Source organism: Eumetopias jubatus, unplaced genomic scaffold (assembly GCF_037043125.1).
Source record: "Eumetopias jubatus isolate StellerSeaLion01/CBP00866 unplaced genomic scaffold, mEumJub1_p1.0 scaffold_14, whole genome shotgun sequence".
Taxonomy (NCBI): Eukaryota; Metazoa; Chordata; class Mammalia; order Carnivora; family Otariidae; genus Eumetopias; species Eumetopias jubatus.
The window spans coordinates 45,537,742-45,557,098 of record NW_028274820.1 but is presented as its reverse complement, the minus strand read 5'-3'; the positions used below and the strand labels follow the sequence as shown (position 1 = coordinate 45,557,098).

Sequence of the window (19,357 nt, the reverse complement as noted above, 5' to 3'; positions counted from 1 at the left end):
AAATACAAAAAATATTTATCAAAAAAATATTCAAAGGGATACATGCATCTTGATGTTTACTGCAGTATTATTTATAATAGTCAAATTATGGAAAAAGCCCGTGTCAATAAATGAAGATGAGATATATAACATATTGATAACAATTATAATTATATGATCTAACATTATAAAATAATTATATATTACACATATAATGGAATATTCAGCCATAAAATAGAATGAAATCTTGCCATTTGCAACACCATGGATGGAGCTAGAAAGTATAATGCTAAGCAAGATAAGCCAGCCAGAGAAAGACAAATACCGTATGATTACCCCCATATGTGGAATTTAAGAAACACATGAATAAAGAAAGAAACAGAGAGAGACAAACCAAGAAACACACTCTTAACTATGGAAAACAAATGGATGATTACGAGAGGGGAGGTGGGTGGGGATGGGTGAAACAGGTGATAGAGATTAAAGATTGTATTTATCATGAGCACTGAGTAATGTAAATTGTTGAGTCACTATATTGTACACCTGAAACTAATATAATACTGTATATTAACTATACTGGAATTAAAAGTAATAATTAAAAAAATAATTTAAAAGACAAGGGATGCCTGGGTGGTTCAGTTGGTCAAGTGTCTGACTTTGGCTCAGGTCATGATCTCAGGGTCCTGGGATCCAGCCCCAATATCAAGCTCTGCACTCAGCGGGGAGTTAGCTTCTCCCTCTCCCCCTGCCCCTCCTCCAGCTTGTGTGCTCTCACTCTCTCTAATAAATAAAATCTTAAAAAAAAGAGAATACTGTTAAGATTTTAATGCTCCTCCAAATTCATCCACGTTTTCAACAAAAAGCTAATCATAATCCCAGTAAGCTGTTACGGTCCTTAAAAAAATTGTAGTTAAATATACACAAAATTATCCCTTTAACCATTTTTAAGTGCACAGTTCTAAGGCATTGAGTAGATTCATATATTTTTTTGAGAGGTGGGGGGAAAAGGAGGGGCAGAGGGAGAGGGAGAGAATCCTAAGCAGGCTCCATGCCCAGAGCAGAGCCCCATGCTCATCTCACAACCCTGAGATCATGACATGAGCCAAACTCTAGTTGGACACTTGACTAAGCCACCCGGGCGCCATGGTATTAAGTACATTTATACTGCTGTGCAACCATCATCATCCATCTCCACTTTTCATTTTCCCCAACTGAAACTGTACCCTTTAAACAGCATAAGATCTTCAAGGTTCATCCACATTATATCATGGGTCAGAATTTCCTTACTTTTTAACGCTGAATAATATTCCATTGTATGTATATTCCCAATTTTGTTTATCCATTCATCCATAAATGGATACTTGGGTTGCTTCTACCTTTTGGCTATTGCCTCTAATGCTGCTATGAATATGGATGTACAGTATCTTTGCCTTCAATTCTTTTGGATATATACCTAGAACTGGAACTGCTAGATCATATGGCAATTCTGTTTTTAATATTTTGAGGAATTGCTATACTGTTTTCCTTATAGTGCATCTCATCAACAGTACACAAGGGATCCAATCTCATCACATCACCAGCACTTGCTAATCTGTTAGTTTTTAAATAGCCATTCTAATGGTTTGAAGTGGTATCTTGTGGTTATCATTTAAATTTCTCTAATGATGAGTGATGTTGATGATCTTTTCATGTGTTTGTTGGTTGCTGTATATCTTTGTTGGAGAAATGTCTATTCCAGTCCTTTGCTAGTTTTTAATGTTTTTTGTTTTGTTGATGAGTTGCAGTTCTTTATGCATTCTCAATTATTAATTCCTTATCAGATATATGATTTGCAAATCTTTTCTCCCATTTTGGGGGGCTGCCTTTTCACTGTTGATTTTGTCCTTAGATACACAAAAGTTTAATTTTGAATAAAATCCAACTTATCTATTTTTGTGGTTGTTGTTGCTGCCTGTGCCTTTTATGGTATTATATCCAGGTTTCTTCTTTCTTTCCTTCTTTTTAATGAAAATGGACAAGTGTTTCTGACGTGTATTAAATGCAAAGGAACTACAAGCACAAAAAAACATACTGTAAGGCTTCAGTAATCAAGGCAATTGGTACTGGCATAGGAATAAATACAGAGCTTTAATGAAATAGAATACAGTTTTAAAAGGACCCACATTTATTTTTTTTAAAGATTTTATTTATTTGAGAGAGAACGAGCAGTGGGGAGGGGCAGAGGGAGAGGGAGAGAGAAGCAGACTCCCTGCTGAGCAGGAAGCCTGATGTGGGGCTCGATCCCAGGACAGAGAGATCATGACCTGAGCTGATGGCAGACACTTATTGAATGAGCCACCCAAGCGCCCAAAAAGGGCCCACATTTAAAAAGCCAATTTTTTTTAAAGATTTTATTTATTTATTTGAGAGAGAGAATGAGAGAGAGAGAGCATGAGAGGGGGTTGGGTCAGAGGGAGAAGCAGACTCCCTGCTGAGCAGGGAGCCCGATGCGGGACTTGATCCCGGGACTCCAGTATCATGACCTGAGCCAAAGGCAGTCGCTTAACCAACTGAGCCACCCAGGCGCCCAAAAGCCAACTGATTTTAAAAAGGGACACCAAAGCAACTTAATGTAGAAAGGTAAGCATCTCAATAGATGGTGTTGGAAAACTGGAAACCCACGTGAGTTAATAAATAAATCTTCCTTAACTCTACCTGAAATCACAAACAAAAAGTAATTTCAAATGGATCACATATCTCAATATGAAAGTTAAAGTTATAAAGCTTCTAGAAGAAACTGAAGGTGATAATCTTTGTAACCTGGACCTAGGCAAAGGATTCTTAGATAGGAAACAAAATCAATAATCATAAAAGAAAAAGGTGCTTAATTGGACTTCAGCAAATTAGTAGCTTCTGCTCTTTAAATGATACCATTAAAGACATGAATAGGCAAGCCATGAATAAGGAGAATGTTTAAAAACATTTATTTATAAAAGGACTTACATCCAAAATATATTAAAAACTCCTACAACTCAATACTAAACATATAACCCAATCTTTAAAAAAAAATGGGCAAAAGAATTAGTTCTCAAAGACATGCAAATAGCCAGAGTGCATGAAAATGTGCTCAACATCCCTGTATATGATATATATATATATAAACATATATATATAACAGAATAATGTAAATTAAAACCACAGTGGGATAGCCATTAAAACAGCTGATATAAAATAAAAACTAAACATATCATTTATATGAAATTCTACAAGAGGCAAAACTAACAGGGTTGAAAAGAATAGCAAAATGAGTGCCTTTCAGAAGAAAGACTTGATTGTGGAAGGAAACAGCTTCTTGGAATTCATGAAAATGTCCCAGATCTTATTAGAAATGGGGGTTACATGAGTACATACTTTTCTGGAAAACCATCAATTTATTCACTTAACATTTATGCATTTCATTGTATGTAAGTTATTACCACCCTCCACACACACATAAACACACACTAGTGAACTTAGCAGATTTAATTTTTGTAGTTGTTTGGGTTGGAAATTCTGAAACTACTTCCTGTATATTCTAAACTCAAGCAAACAGAAAACTATTGGACATGATACTTTTAAATAAATTTTAATAAATGGAAACAATATTTCCATGCAACTGCTTAAGCTTGTTTCATCATTATTACGTTAGAATTTACAATTTTAGGGACAATGAATTGTTGTTTGTCTATGTAGTTGACACAGTCTAGATTTTAAAACACTGAAACAAAACATGTATGATTAAGTTTCTATTTAGGGATAGCCATTTTTTTACTTTAAATTTTCTGTTGTCTGCATCCAAATAACTAACATTGTATTTCATCAAAACCATCTACTTTTAAAAATATATCAGCAAGGATAATGTATTTTAAAACTTTTTTTCCTACTTATCTTTAATAACAAGGGAAAGAAAAACATCTTTGTAAATCATAATGATTTCTTTATACATTCTAGATTTATTCATAAGTTAAATATTGTCATTCTTAGTTTTATGCCTAGTGTTAAGCTTATCCAATTAAGTGGCTTTTTAAAAGTTAATTCAATTAAACCAAGTTTTCAAGGAAAATAAATTAAACTTTCAAAACTAAAGGACCTCATAAAGTAATCTTTTTTAAAGACATCAAAATGTTAAAAATCAACTGTGTGTTAAAACAAAATGGAAGTTTATTCTCAAAACAGGGACATAATTATGTTAAAACACTCCAGAATACAGCAGAAATAGGTGTTTTTAATTTTACTGCATTTTAGTTTTGCTTAAGTATTAGATGATGTTATTATTCACTAATCATACCAGAATTTCCATGAAAAGCAACTGTTTCTAATTGTTACTAAAATTATATATAAAAACTTAAAAGGACAGTTAAAAATCTAAGAAGATAAAATTTCAAAGAGGTCATAATTATGTTCCTTTGTTTACATTTTCAAATAATTCCTAAGGCTTCATCAGTTTGGATTTAGAATTCCAGACGTTTCTTCCCTTTTGATAAGCAGCATATTTCTTCAGGCTATGAGTTACAGGAAGTCCATGTCTTCTGAGAAATCTTGATAGGTTGCTCTACTTTGTTTTTTATATTAAATTTAACATAAAAACTAGTAAGATTTAATATCTTGGCAATGATTCCTTAATGCAACTTCCTACAAAGTGTGTAAGCCACTAACCACCATGATTGGCGGGGGGGCGGGGGGTGAGGGTTCAGTAACTTGGAGCGAGAACATAAAGCTATACGAGGTTACATGAAACAGAGACTATGGCCTTCAAGATGGTTATACTTTCAAGAGAGAAAAGCCAAGTTAAACATGTACCAGAAAGAGTAGCAGCCAAACTTGAAGAAAGGTATATCACAAAGCTATAAGCATGACATGAGAGGATACATTTTACCACACATATCTGAAAGAAATAATTAAAATTCAAGCTTTGAAAGTAGTCCTTTAGAATAAAGTAATTTTATAGTACTAACTAACCACTGACTCAGGAATACAAGACAAAACAAAATAAAACAAAAACCTAACACCTATCCTTGAAATTGCTGGTAGAGGCAAAGAATAAAAACCGAAGTTTGTCCAGAAATGTCTTTGTACGGGGAATGTCTGTTTTTTCATACATTGAAAGTTATTAGAAGACATAAGTAATTTTAAAACTTGTAGTTGTTTCTAGGTTTTAATTTATAATTATCCAAATAATACAAACACCATCACTTACAATCATGATATTCCTACATGAGTATACAAATTTTATCAAGAATGATTATGTGATAAATTGCACAAGAAACAGTAAACAAGTTCATAATCAAAATAACTCATTCTATTTGTTTTAAGAAATCTACCAATTGCAAGTTTAACTGCTTTAAAAAAAATAACACTAGGTTTCATTTTTTTTAAATATTTTTTTAGAGATTTATTTATTTTAGAGAGAGTGCATGTGAGGGGGGTGGGGGGCAAGGAGCAGAAGGAGAGGGAGAGAGAAACTCAAGCAGACTCTGTGAGAGCCAGACATGACACAGGGCTCAATCCCACAAACCATGAGATCAGGACCTAAGCCGAAACCAAGAGTCAGATGATCAACCATTGGGGCACCCCTCATTTTTTAAAGAAATTTAAAACAATCCATTTTTAGTGATCTGATGTTCTATGAGTATAGTAACAAGTTATAACTAATCTTAGCTTTACTCTCTAGTCTAATAAAATCTCTGCAAGAAAACCGTTCAACTATGACACAGGTAACCTAATAAGCCTCCACACATGTTAGAACAAAATGGGTAATTAAAAAAAAAAAAAACCTGAGTAATCAAAGAGACTAATATCTGAAATAAAAATCTGATAAATATGAATTTTTGCTGGTGTTCCTAACAGCTTATGATACAATCAAATTTAGTTAAGAGGGAAGCACTTGGAAGCCAGATGTTGTTAAAATGTGAAATAAATAAAAGTGCCAATAATATTGTTAAGAAAACAAACAGACATCCTAATCTTATAACCAAAGTGATTCAGTATCTATATAATTTGCCATATACTCAAATAAGGAGAATACAGTAAGCATTTAATAGTGTGGACTTAGCTATAAAAGTAAAATAGCTTCATAGATCATTTCCTACACTCAATGCTTCTGAGTAATGGCCACAATACAAAATAAAATTAAAGATACTATTTAAGGAGACCGATGGATTCTAGGGGTTTTTTAGTTTTAGGAAACCTTTTTTCTCTCTCCTATCTCCCATTAAGTAATAAAATGTGTCACACTGAGTCACAGTTAAGCTAAAATTTGAGGTCTAAAAGTTTGGTCTTATTCCTAATCTGATAGCTTGATAAAGACTTAGAAGAAAGGCACAGCCACATCTAAAAATTTATCTTTTACAAATCAAATATGATCAAGGACAGGGATCACTTCATTTGTTTGTTAAATTGATGTATCAACTAACTAATCTCAAGATCTGTAGTTCCTATTTCTTTACCTTTTACACAGAAAAAATTCATCCCCTATTTTTTAGTGACATAAAAGCAATTTTCCTTTATTAAGCCTTCTAAACATCTTCATCAAATACTTATATTTAATGACCAATTTGTTCTAGGAATAAATTATAACAGTAAAAGTTTTTTTTTATTAATTCAGGAAAGAATGATCAGTCATTATTTATACGAAGTAGTCATTCATTTACCAAGCATTCACTGAGTATTAATTGTTCCAAGAACCGTGGAAACAAAAACCAGTAATATATCACTACATGGCCATAACTACCTCAAACAAAGAACATCCATCACAAAGAGATAAGTACCTAAAAAGACTTCAAAATAGAGTTTCAATTTGGCCTTTAGCATTAAGAAATACACATTTTTAATTGGAAATTTCCCACATAATTTTTAATTAAATTTTAAAAGCAGATACAAAATGGAAGGACTATTTTTTAAAAAATTTGTAAGGTACTGTAAACCATCTTTCTATTTAGGACCTTGATCATTGTCAGATTTCCCATGCCTAGTGGAAATAGTTGAATCTAATCATTTTAGAGAACATGTTTCAACAAATTCAACAAAAACAGGGCATGCACATTCTCTGAAAGGCAAAAATAAGCATGTATTATTACTAAAACATATTTACCAATTGGAACCCTTATTTTGGAGCCCACATGTATGTATCCTTTGTATGACTAAATAATACCACTACCCTACTATTTTATATGGAAAAATATTTATCACTCAGTAGTTACTCATTTAAGTCCCTAATGGAACAGAGTATAATTTTGGTCATGTACAATAAAGAGAAAAACTGAGACAGAAATGCTAAATTACTTGCCAAAGACCTGAGAAAAACTTAGAGGCAAACCAAAAATAACAGCTGGAACCTAATATCACAGTTAACGGATTAAATGAAGTCAATTTCCCAATGATATTAAAAAATTACACATGTAAATTCACATATACACATATACAAATAACTGAAAAGGCCAGGAAAATAATTAAGAAGGAATTTTTTTTTTACACAGCCTGAATTACATAGAGAAGTGTGGTTTCAAAATCAAAGCTACTAAACAGCAGGTTCTAGTGAGTCAGTCACATACATTAGTTCAAAGGAACTTGAGAAAATAAATATAGTATATTCAGTAAAATATTAAATTACCACCCAAGAAGTTTATAAGAGAACCTAATAGACATACATAGTAAGCATAATGTATCTCTGACTAAGCACTGAAATATATCTTTAGGAAAAATAAAGTCTACTTTAAAATGTCTTAAAATTAAAGTTAAAAAATAACAAGTGTACATAATACTTAAAATGCAACTTAATTATGAAAGTGTAGACTTTGGGGGGGGATGATTTGCAAATAATGGTGCCAATTACAAAATAAAAGAGATGTTAGGGGAAATGGCCAATATTAACTTATAAGATTGCCTTTTTAAACACATGAAATTCTACATAAAAAAAAAAATTCTTCTTTAACCCAAGAGCAATAGTGCTTAATGAGTATGTATTTTTTTACAGAAGAATCACATTATAACCATAAAACATTTTATGGCATTGCTTTATAACCAACTTATTTTATCCTCAAAAACATTAATATATAATATTTATAAAACATTTAATTCCCTCTTCATTACCTCTTTAAACCCTTTGCAGAAAATCTGTGATGCTGTCTTCTTAAGGCAAAACCAAGGAAGACTTTGTATATTCATCATTTCTAGAGTAACAAAAATATCTTTACCTTCCAGAAGACTTTCCACAAAATCCCAGACACTGGCATGTTATAATAATGCAATTAGGAATGGAAATTTTATAACAGAAATTAATTAAATAAATGATAGGAAAGGCTAATACTATTTTAGAAATCTCATCAAGAATCGAAGAAAGATGGTACCTACTTTTTTTTAATGACAAAATATGATGTGTTGGAGATGCTCTTGTTATAGTTTTAAAATAAAAATTGAACTTATGTCCAAGGTTGTTTGAAATATATGACCAAGCAAATAAAATAAATAAATAGAAACCTGGTAAAAATGTATAGGTCCTACACCAAAACTGTCATGAATCAGCTTCCTATCTTGAAAAAATAAATAAGAGGATTGATATTTACACAGTTTCAAATAATTAAAGAAAAAATAACCAGTTCTCAAAGTTTTTAACTACTGTTTCAAATTGATCATGTCCCACAATGCAACCCTCAACCCCAAGGGGATTTCCTTTAGATTGAATTTTTGTTCATTATATAAGATTGTTTTATGGGTTTTTTTTCTTTTATTTATTTTTATTGTTTTATGTATTCCATCATGTTATGCTTATGGTTGGGATTTCTCTTTTATTTTTACATTGAGAAAATTGTATTGTGGTCAGAATTATTCATGTGTATCTTCTGATACAGGAACTACTCTATCCTAAATTTAAATGAGTTTCATCTCCAGGAGAGCTCTCATGACATTCTGTATGTACTACTTCAGAGAACACTGCCCAAACATGATAGACCTTCTTAACTTTGTGGAAGCACTTTGTATTTCTTCACTGAAATTTTTTATTTTCTCCTTATTTTCTTTAATGATAGTATGAAAAACTCATAAAATTTAAAACTGCATGCCTTTATTTGATGAATTAAAACAAACAGAAATTAGTTTTTAATGACAAATAAGTGACATCATTTTGGAAGCAAATATTTAACATCATTTAACAGTGCTAATATATGTTTTAACAACTCACTCTTATTAAAACATTTAATTTCTGTGCCCTCAGTTAATTTCACGGCTTTATCAAAAGACAATTTTTGAAAGAAATCAGAAATGGTTTCCTTAACATACTAAAAGACTATGTGTCACTGTCCTTTGAAAGAATGATACTACTTTTAAATTAGATCTCCTTTTGCTGCTCACCCACTTCACCCACTCTCCATCTCACCCAGGGCTTTGAATAATTTCTTCATCTCAGCAAAAGAGGCAAAGGCTAAAATTAGCAGTCTCTGGACCCTCAGGAATAGCCACTGTGCAACATCAGCTGAGATTCCTGATTAGCATTATGTCTGATAAAAAAAAAAAAAGTACCAAAGCAAAACAAAGAAACAAAGAAGAAAACAAAACAAAAAAACAAAATCTATCTAGGCCATCTTTTCACCTTTCTTTATTTCATGAGAGAAGCATTTAACACATTCGTTTTGATAAATGGTAAGGAAGTGCTAATGAAGTTCTTGTCATTAAAAAAGAATCCGTCTTATCATTATTACTAATAAACTTCAACTTTTATAATATGTAACAAGTTAGTAATTGTATTGTTTTATGAAATAAAATAATAATCTTTGTACAAAGATCAAATTATTTTTGTGGCCTCTACATACAGAGCATTACCAATTGCTCTTGTCAAGAGAAAATTGTTTCTTGTGTTCAAAATCCAGATTATCACTCTTAATTACACCTAAAGCCAGAGAATAACCATGTGTGGCAGGTTAATAAGTGGATGAAATCTGTTTCTGAACTACTATTTCCACTAAATAAGATTTTAAGAAAGGTCCTATACTGTGATTTTTCCCCCATTATATCTGTGATGAGAAAATGATGAAGATGGAACCTTAATCCCCTAAAGACAAAGTCTCAGCATGCAATTTACCTGACAAGATTTTCATTGTCTCCAGTTCCCTTGCAAGTTGCACATTCAGTTCGTAAATCTTCAGCCTTAGGCTTCTTTTGTAACACAGACTGCCTTTGCCTTCTCTCTCTAGGAATTCTTTCCTGCCATACAAAGGAAAAAAACCAAAACATAAAACAAAATCAGGATATGAGGAAAAAAGAAGTAATTTAAGCAAGAAAGTTTCTCAAAGTTTAGACTGTGTAAAAAATGCTTAACTTATTCCAACCTCATGTTTTTCTTCCTCAGGAATGAAGCTTCGCTTTCGTCCTCTGGTTCTCTAAGAAAAAAAAATTCCACAAAAATATCTAATGTGTAATTAATAATAAAAATAAATATTCTGTTAAATGTTACTGCTTAACTTAAACACTTAGAAAATTAGTATTTCTAATTAATACTGTATTGCTCTAGTGCACTATGTTACAATTTATGTCACAAGAGATAAAAACATGACAAATTAAATGTACTTTATAAGCGCTTTACTTTTAAATTACACAACTATCCGACAGGAAAAATAAGTTTTTCAAAATCAACTGGAATGACTTCTCAACACTTCACACATGTCACACAATTATGATTTATCCAGAGCATTTAAACTTTCATAACTTATATGACTTCTATAGCCAAAATACTAAACCTGGACTCAGACTCCTTCTAGTACTCCTGTGTGTAGAGTATATACGTTTGTATAACATAACCAATTTTTTTTCATAACCAATCAGTTTTTAACTGCCAGCAAAAAGTGGGAGTAAAAGATCTCAGATGTCCCCAAATCCTAAATGAAATAAAACTAAAAATCGGGTTCCACGCTGGGCATGGAGCCTACTTAAAAAAAAAAAAGAAAAAAAACAACAAAAAGTCTAAAACATGGTATAAACGACTTATTTTACACTATTTCGTTGAAATTTTACATCCTATATATCAGAATACATTTACCATTAGAATGATGACATCTAAATGTTAAAAGTAATAAAAATACAATAGTATTTGCATACAGTATCTTCAAAATCTCCACCCATATCGCACAGCCTCTGTAGATTTATAATCTCCGTGTGCAGACCATAGTTCTTTAGAGACTGAAAGAGAAAGGAGGCACCATTCCCACAAATTCTTCTGTCTGACTGCTAAGATCAAGGAACATTACCAAATAATCCTAAACAGAATTGATGTCCAGTACAAGTACCCTGATGTTTTCCTAAATTTCTGTCATTTCAACTCTTCATAATATTGACTCTCTTGTTATTTAATACCATGGCTAATTGCATACTGTTTAATCTGCCCAAAGATAACCAAGAGTTGACTAAATTAGTCATTCAAAAGAAGTAATTTTATAAACTATGTCTTCATTTACATTTGTATTGCTAATCAGTATGTTCTAATTACATTATGGAATAAGTTAGAAAAAGCAAGACTATATCCAGGAAAAGGCTTTAAATGCAGGCCCTACATATGTCTATTCTTACTTCTAAAAAACAACACTGAGCCTTGCTCCTCAAAATATCAATCATAGCTCATAAGCACTGTCATGCCCTGGGAGCTTGTCAGAAACATCGAAGCTCATGCTCACCTCACCAAACTGAATTAGAATCTGCCTTTTAATAAGATCTGCAAGTAAATTATACACACATTAAAGTCTGAGAACATCCGTGTAGAAGAGTCTTTAATACTGACAACGCTTATCCAAGTTCTACCTAAAACCTTGAGGCTAGCTCTTTACATATTCGTCTTTCCTCTCTGTGACATTCCTGTCCTTTATGCTTCAACTTCTGTCCTCCGACACAAATCATCATAAAATTGGTAAGAACCATGCCATATTCATCATTCTAGACCCAATTAATCTTAATATGTATTACATAAAAGCTCAATAAATTTATTTTAATAAAATAAATAGTAAGTGGTTAGATTAGAACTCATAAATAATTATACTAGAGAATGCAAATGATAAAAGTCGACAAAATGGATAAATTACTATTCCCTTTGCCAGCAATCTATTTTTCAATTTGCATAAATTTATGCATAAGGGCATTTCAATCAGGTGATCCAAATGACCGATATCAAAGGGAAGATATTCACGGCATCCGGCTGGCCCAGTTGGAAGAGCATGTGACTCTTGATCTCATGGTCATTAGTTCGCCCCCATGTTGGGTGCAGAGGTTAAACAAATAAAACTTAATAAAAAAAAGGAGGGAATATTGAAATGACTCATTTCAGTTCTATAAACATCTAAGAATGCTCAAAAGGCCTCACACATTTTCATATTTCTCTTCATTCAACCCATCTTTAGGTAATGAAGTAGGAATTCAGTTTACTACTTTAGTAGTAAACTACTATTACTAGTTGGGTGGTTTTTTTTTTCATAGAAGTCAACTACTACTAGTTTTTTTAAATTATCTAACCATTGAATTAATTTTTGAAGTACATATATATTAATTTTGAACTTTATCTACTAGCAAAGTACTACTAATTTTTGAATCATCAATCATTGAATTAATTTTTGAAATAGATGTGAATGCTCTAAGTTCATGTTTTCAATTCTTTTGAAGATATACAATAACTTACCATTTCTTTATTGGGGGGGAGGAAGAAGGAGAGAGGGAGGGAGAGAGGAGGGACAGAGGAAGAGAGAGAATCTTAATCTTAAGCAGGCACCATGCCTAGCAAGGAGCCTGATGCGGGGTTCAATTTCACAACCCTGAGATCATAACCTGAGCTGAAATCAAGAGTCAGATGCTTAACTGACTGAGCCACTCAGGCGCCCCAATAATCTACCATTTCTTATGAATACTTTAAACCTTTAAACCTCTGGTATGATTCCATCAATTCGAAGTTTCTAACATCTATATTGAAATTAGTATCATACAGCATAATGCCAATGAGTGACAATGACAGTTACATTTCTCTATAAATTTCTTCTATGTATATGTCTTATTAAAGTGCTATTTTTAAAGTGAATATATTTATAATTATCTACAACAGTCATTTTAAACTAAGTACACTTATTATCAAATGATAATCATTGATGTATTCCTGTGGTAATTTTAAATGACTGAACAATTTCCAGCCAGAAAAACAGAAGTGTTATAAGCAATATGAAATTATAGCATCTTGGAGTTCTGAAAAAGCAGTCCAATGAAGTGACCTAATTATCACACAGCTGGTAACTGACAGAAGTAAACTGCAAACCCAGGTATCTCAACTCTGAATTCAGTGATTTTTCTTGCCTGCCAAATCCAAGGTTAATAGTATAATCCAAGTAGAGATGAGTAAAATTATTACGAGAAAGCAAATCTCTTATTCTGACTCGAATACTTAAATAAACTATAACACTGTGATGCCTAAAGGAAGAATTCTTCTATTCTGAAACAAGTAGAGACTTTTACCCAATGAAGAAGAGACCTCAATACCTTAAATTGACACTATATTCTACCAGTCTGGTACTTTATACAGTACAATGACTAACATGATCGATTACCAAAGTCAATTACAGCAAGCATCTTCTTTGGCATTTATCATACCAGTAATATTTCCAAAGGAAAAAAGAAAAGAAAAGAAAAAGAGGATTTAATCCAAACACAACTTTTCATAAATACCAAGTCCTCCAATCAGGACAATACTAACAGTTCTGGGTTTTCTTTCCTTTTTTTTTTCTTCCTAGTTTTAATAAAGTGGCAGCAACTGTAAGTATGAGAATTCATGACTGCCTACAATCACAATAGACAAGATACCTTAAACACGGTGTCCCTGAAAGAATCAGAAAATGTTAGGAGGAATTAAAAGAAGGAAGAAATGATGCAAAAAGGAATAACAAAAACATTTGGCTCATCCAACAAAATTCAATTATCCAAAAGCTTGACCCATCTTAGATATATAGAAGTATTCATAACTGGGTGGTCATTTCATGATATACATTGAGGCTGACACTATTTTAGAAGCAAAAAAAAAAAATAAAGCAGCAGGGTAAAAATAGCATGTGGAAAAAGGAAGAATTTTATTTATCAAATATATGCTTTAGAACTTAACACAGATGTATTACCTCTAAGTTCCAAATGACTAAGGGTTCAATTGCAAATTGTGCTTTCTTTTGTAATTATTAAGGTATTAAGAGTGAATGAAAGTTTGAAACTCGCTCCAAAACTTGACATATTTCTATTTTTTTCTGTGTTATTTTGTAAGAATTTTATTTGCCTAAGGAACAAGAACAATCTGAAACTGCATAGATCACCTGGCTCTTTATCTGCGTATGGTACATTTTCTTGAAAATAGAAGGTGATAAAATATCCACAAAGACAGTAACATGGTATTACAGACAATGTATATAAGTTAAAAAGGAATAAAGTATTTAGCTATCAAGCATCATTTTAATAGTTTATTCATCGGAAACAAATAATTAAATGTTTCAATAACTTTACTCATTTGGACTAGAAAACCTGTAACAAATTTTATTTTATTTTATTTTATTTTATTTTTTTAAAGATTTTATTTATTTATTTGAGAGAGAGAGAGAGAGAATGAGAGACAGCACGAGAGGGAAGAGGGTCAGAGGGAGAAGCAGACCCCCTGCTGAGCAGGGAGCCCGATGCGGCACTCGATCCCAGGACTCCAGGATCATGACCTGAGCCGAAGGCAGTCGCTTAACCAACTGAGCCACCCAGGTGCCCCGAAAACCTGTAACAAATTTTAATTAATTCTTTAGCACTGGGATTATTTTAATTTATGATGAAGTTAGATGCATGATGATTTTCCCAAGGTTAGACTGATTCATTTGACAAATGAACTAAATTTAAAACTAAAAAACAGTGCCTCAACATCTTTGGTATCACTAAGATGGGTTTCACATATTCATTGTGTACTCTTTTCTCTAAATTTAAAATGGACCTTTTTTATGACAGTTAATAAATAAGCTGTATGTGGTTACAAGAAACATAAGGAATGCCTCCCTATGTAATTTCTATCCAAAAAGACAAATGTTTCTTCATGAACAAAATTCCAAATTCAATGTTAATTAGGACAATTAGGTCAAACCTTGAAAACCTCTGTCAAGCTAAAATTCAGATTTATGCCGAGGAATAAATGCCAACAGCTGTGTGGCAGTTATACAAAAATCCTTCAACATAATTTATTTTTAATTTTTCAACATAAATTTATATAAAATTCCTTAAAAAAACCAAGTATATGTTTTTCAATTACAAAACAATATATTGAACACAGTCATATATTAAAACTCATAAAATATTTAAAATAAAATGTACATATAAACAAGGTATGAATAAAGCACCATCTGTTTCTATTGGCTACTGGCATATAACAGATGGAATGGTGATCACCAAAAGTGATTGTTTTCCTTTCTTGTCAATTTAATTTATACTAACAGGGTTAGGAAAATATGTTGAAGAATAAAATCATGACCAATTTTTCTTAACACTTTAAATTAAAATAACCACAAACCTAAAAGTAGAAAACAAATTACACATTTTATAAATTAATAAATATTCCTATAAAACCCTTCTCAAGAATAATGGCATATTCAAAATAAGTAAAATCCTGAGGCTTTGCCTATTCTTTGTTCTCCTTATTCCACACTTGAGGAAGTAAATAAAAATGACAGATTTCCAAGGGGCAAAAAGCACAGCAGGAGCCTTTAGGCTCTAAATAGTATTATTTGAGCTAAGGATACCCATAGTAGATCTCTTCCAAGTGAGCCAAAGTGAGTTAAATATAGTCCAGTTCACCACAAAAATTGCCAGGGTTTCTTCTAAGAATCTATAACAAACAGAGGTTACATAATCTGTTTAGTACCTCAGAGGTCACCTTGACTCTAAAAAGAGACTCAATAACTCCGATATCTAAAGCCTCCATATATATAACCCTTTCTTCCCAGAACTGCAATAATTTATTTTGAAAAGTATAAAGATAACAAGAAACAATGCACAGTAACCATTAGTCATTTCAATGGGGCTGAATCCAAACATTTCTGTTTCCACTAAACTAGCATCAAAAATTATACACACAGACATACACACACACGAAACATATTCTAGTTTCTTGAAGTCTTAGGACTTAGGTTCTAACTTTGTTAAATAGGCCTCTATTTTGCATGTGTAAAATTAGTTTAAAAACAAATGTAATGGAAGTAAACTCTAGGATATTTGATTATCTCTCAAATGAAGAATGCCACTTGGAACAGGCTATTGACTTAATACTGTTAAGTTAGATGGAAAACAGTTTAAACGTGTGTTTAAACCTTTCTTCAAAGTAATGATCTGTAACAACAGGTGCATCCTGAAAGACAATATTGTTTTAGTCCAAGCTAGTAAACGGTGTTTTGACTTTTTATTGCACTTATTTTCCAAAATAAAGGAGATCTATGAAACAAAATAAAACGTATGACATAGGAAAAAAGATGTACAACTTCAAAGAGAGTAGAAGATGATGCATGTGTGTAAAGGACTATAAGAAGACAGGTCCCAATAAGTCCTTTGGCACTTGTATAAAAGATGAAAAGTCACTAGATAACATGAAGTGTAAAGAAAACGAAAAGAAAATCTGAAAGCTTTCAAGTTACATTAAAGTCATTAGAAAATATGCCAAAAAGTACAAACATCAATTTTAAAGTAACTTCAAAAGGGACACAGGTAAGCTAATTTATATTTTCTTCAAAAGTAATTACCTTGCATAAAAGCAAGTGAAAAGCTTCCACAGAAAAAATAATGCAGAGAAAATGTCTAAATAACAAGGTACTTACACAAAAGTATCCCGGGCTGCCTTTGAGTAATTCTATAGTTTTGTCAATGAAATATGATTAATATATAAGGAGAAAAGGACCAATTCCCTTCCTAACAATAAGGGAGCTAGAAAAAAAGACTCTTCCAAAGTACACTAGCTTCAGATGTATAACCATAGTGAAAGATGGAAAGAACTGAAATACTAAGTACCTGCTGTGAACCAAACCCTGTAGAAAGTAACAGAAATACAGTAAACAGGACAGTTCCTATCCACATGGGAGTTCATATCCATGAATCTACAGATACCAAACAAATAATTACATGAAAAATTATTTATAAATATGGTAAACTGAAACTAATGTGAAGCATAAAAATAAAATCATATAATCCTATCTTTCAAAATCTGAACTACAGTCAAAATTGTTCTTAAATTAGGAGTAAGTCATTTTTAATACCATTAATAAGGATATAAAACTTAACATTCACCTTAAAGATGGGTATAGAGAAAATGTCTAACAACAAAAAATTCTCAAAAAACACATTTAAATGGCAACTCTCAGGCAGGAATGGAAAAAAAAATCAGACTGGCAATAGGATGAAAGAATCAAGGATGGTAGCAAAAGCATTACTAAAATGACTAAATACAGGATCTAAGATACTGGAATTTTAAGTGAAGGCAAGAGGTATGTGGGTAACTATGCTGCTCAATAATTGTGACAATAAAATGGCTATTAGACTAGGAAAGTAGAGAAGGATCCATGACATACTGAGGTCAAAGGAACTGGGGTTTAGTCATGGTTACTTCACATACATCTTAAAATTAAAATTAAGTATTCGTTCATATAATCCCTTCTCTCTACCCAATTTTGGAAATTCCTTCATAAAATATCCCTCATAGTCATATAGCTTCAAATATTCCAAAGAACGAGGCAGCATGTTCCATAGTTAGGACAATTCTAATGGTTGGTCCCAGTTTTACTGTCTGAACTTAACCTAGCATTCATGTAAAGAGTTTAAGTATTTAAAAATAAACAGCCAGGTCTCTATTATGTAAAGGATCTCTGTCCATTTATTAAACTAACTACAAAAAAATTAATTCCAATTGTGATAAGGGCAGCAAAAGAAAATAGTGCTATGGCAATAATCTTTTTTTTTTTAAGATTTTATTTATTTGAGAGGGAGGAAGAGAGAGAGAGGGAGAGAGAGCGCGCGCACAAGCACACACATGAGCAGGGGGAGGGAGGAGACTGCCCACTGAGCAGGGAGCCCTAGGCAGGGCTCAATCCCAGGACCCTGGGATCATGACTTGAGTCAAAGGCAGACACTTAACAAACTGAGCTATCTAGGCACCCCAGCAATAATCTTTCAATTATTCCCCAGAGTATCTTTCTGGAATTTCATCATATTATCACATTAGGTTTATCTTGCTTAGTTCATACAAACTAAAATTAGGGATGAGGGCCATAATAATAGAGGATTACTTAAAGCTTTTCAACAGATGTGTAATCTCGGTCATTTTTCATTTAAGAGCCCAACTTTTTGAAACATCATTTTAGCACTGTTACATGGCACAGATAAAAGAGAGGGAAAAGGGGCTGCATCATTTTTAAATATAATCAGTGTCATTAGCCAGCAAAGAAATACAAATCAGTCAAAATGAGATACTACTTTACGCCCACTAGGATTATTATATCAGAAGGACAGACAATAATAAATGTTGGTGAGTATGTAGAAAAACTTGGGTCCTCATACACCATTGCTGGTGAGAACAGAAAAGTATATGGCCAGTTTAAAAAACAGTCTGGCAGTTTCTCAAATGCTAAAATGAGAGTTACCATAAGACCCAGCAATTCCATTCCTAGGTATACAACCAAGGTAAGTGAAAAACTCACGTTCACACAAAAGCTTGTACATGAATATTCATAGCAACATGATTTGTAACAGCCAAAAGGTAAAAAAGAAAAAACAGAAACCCACAAATGTCCATCAAGTGACAGATGAATGGATAAATTTAAAAATCTGGTATAGCCGTAAAATGGAGTATTATACAAAAATCAAAAGAAATGAAGTACTGATAGAGCGCCTGGGTGGCTCAGTTGTTAAGCGTCTGCCTTCGGCTCAGGTCATGATCCCAGGGACCTGGGATCGAGTCCCATATCAGGCTCCCTGCTCGGCAGGAAGCCTGCTTCTCCCTCTCCCACTCCCCCTGCTTGTGTTCCTGCTCTCGCTAGCTCTCTCTCTGTCAAATAAATAAACAAAAACTTAAAAAAAAAAAAAAAGAAATGAAGTACTGATACATGCCATAACATGAATAAATCCTGAAAATATTATGCTAGGTGAAAAAAGTCCAGTCATAAAACACCATGTATTATTCCATTTTTTAAAAGATTTTATTTATTTGAGAGAAAGAGAACACGTGCACACAGAGGGAGAGGGAGAAGCAGACTCCCCGCTAAGGGGAGAGCCCAGTGTGGGGCTGGAACCTAGGACTCTGAGCTGAAGGCAGACAACTTAACTGACTGAGCCACCCAGGCATCCCTATATTATT

General features: G+C 32.6%; 1 protein-coding gene across 4 annotated transcripts in view; it reads right to left on the bottom strand.

Annotated features, from left to right (window-relative positions):
- The window catches only part of PHF14 (PHD finger protein 14), a 199,429-nt gene that overhangs the window by 95,321 nt on the left and 84,751 nt on the right, over nt 1-19,357 (bottom strand). For 3 of the 4 annotated variants that reach the window (XR_015766710.1, XM_088018232.1, XM_028119281.2), the window contains 2 exons: nt 10,317-10,367; nt 10,070-10,191 (listed from right to left, as the gene is read on the bottom strand). Coding sequence is in view for 3 of the 4 variants with exons in the window: in XM_088018232.1 (XP_087874358.1) it covers nt 10,070-10,191; nt 10,317-10,367 (173 nt within the window). In the remaining variant the exon portion in view is untranslated. Of the gene's footprint in view, nt 1-9,144; nt 9,489-10,069; nt 10,192-10,316; nt 10,368-19,357 lie in introns of those variants that run through there. The other variant, XM_028119300.2, reaches the window with a different exon arrangement.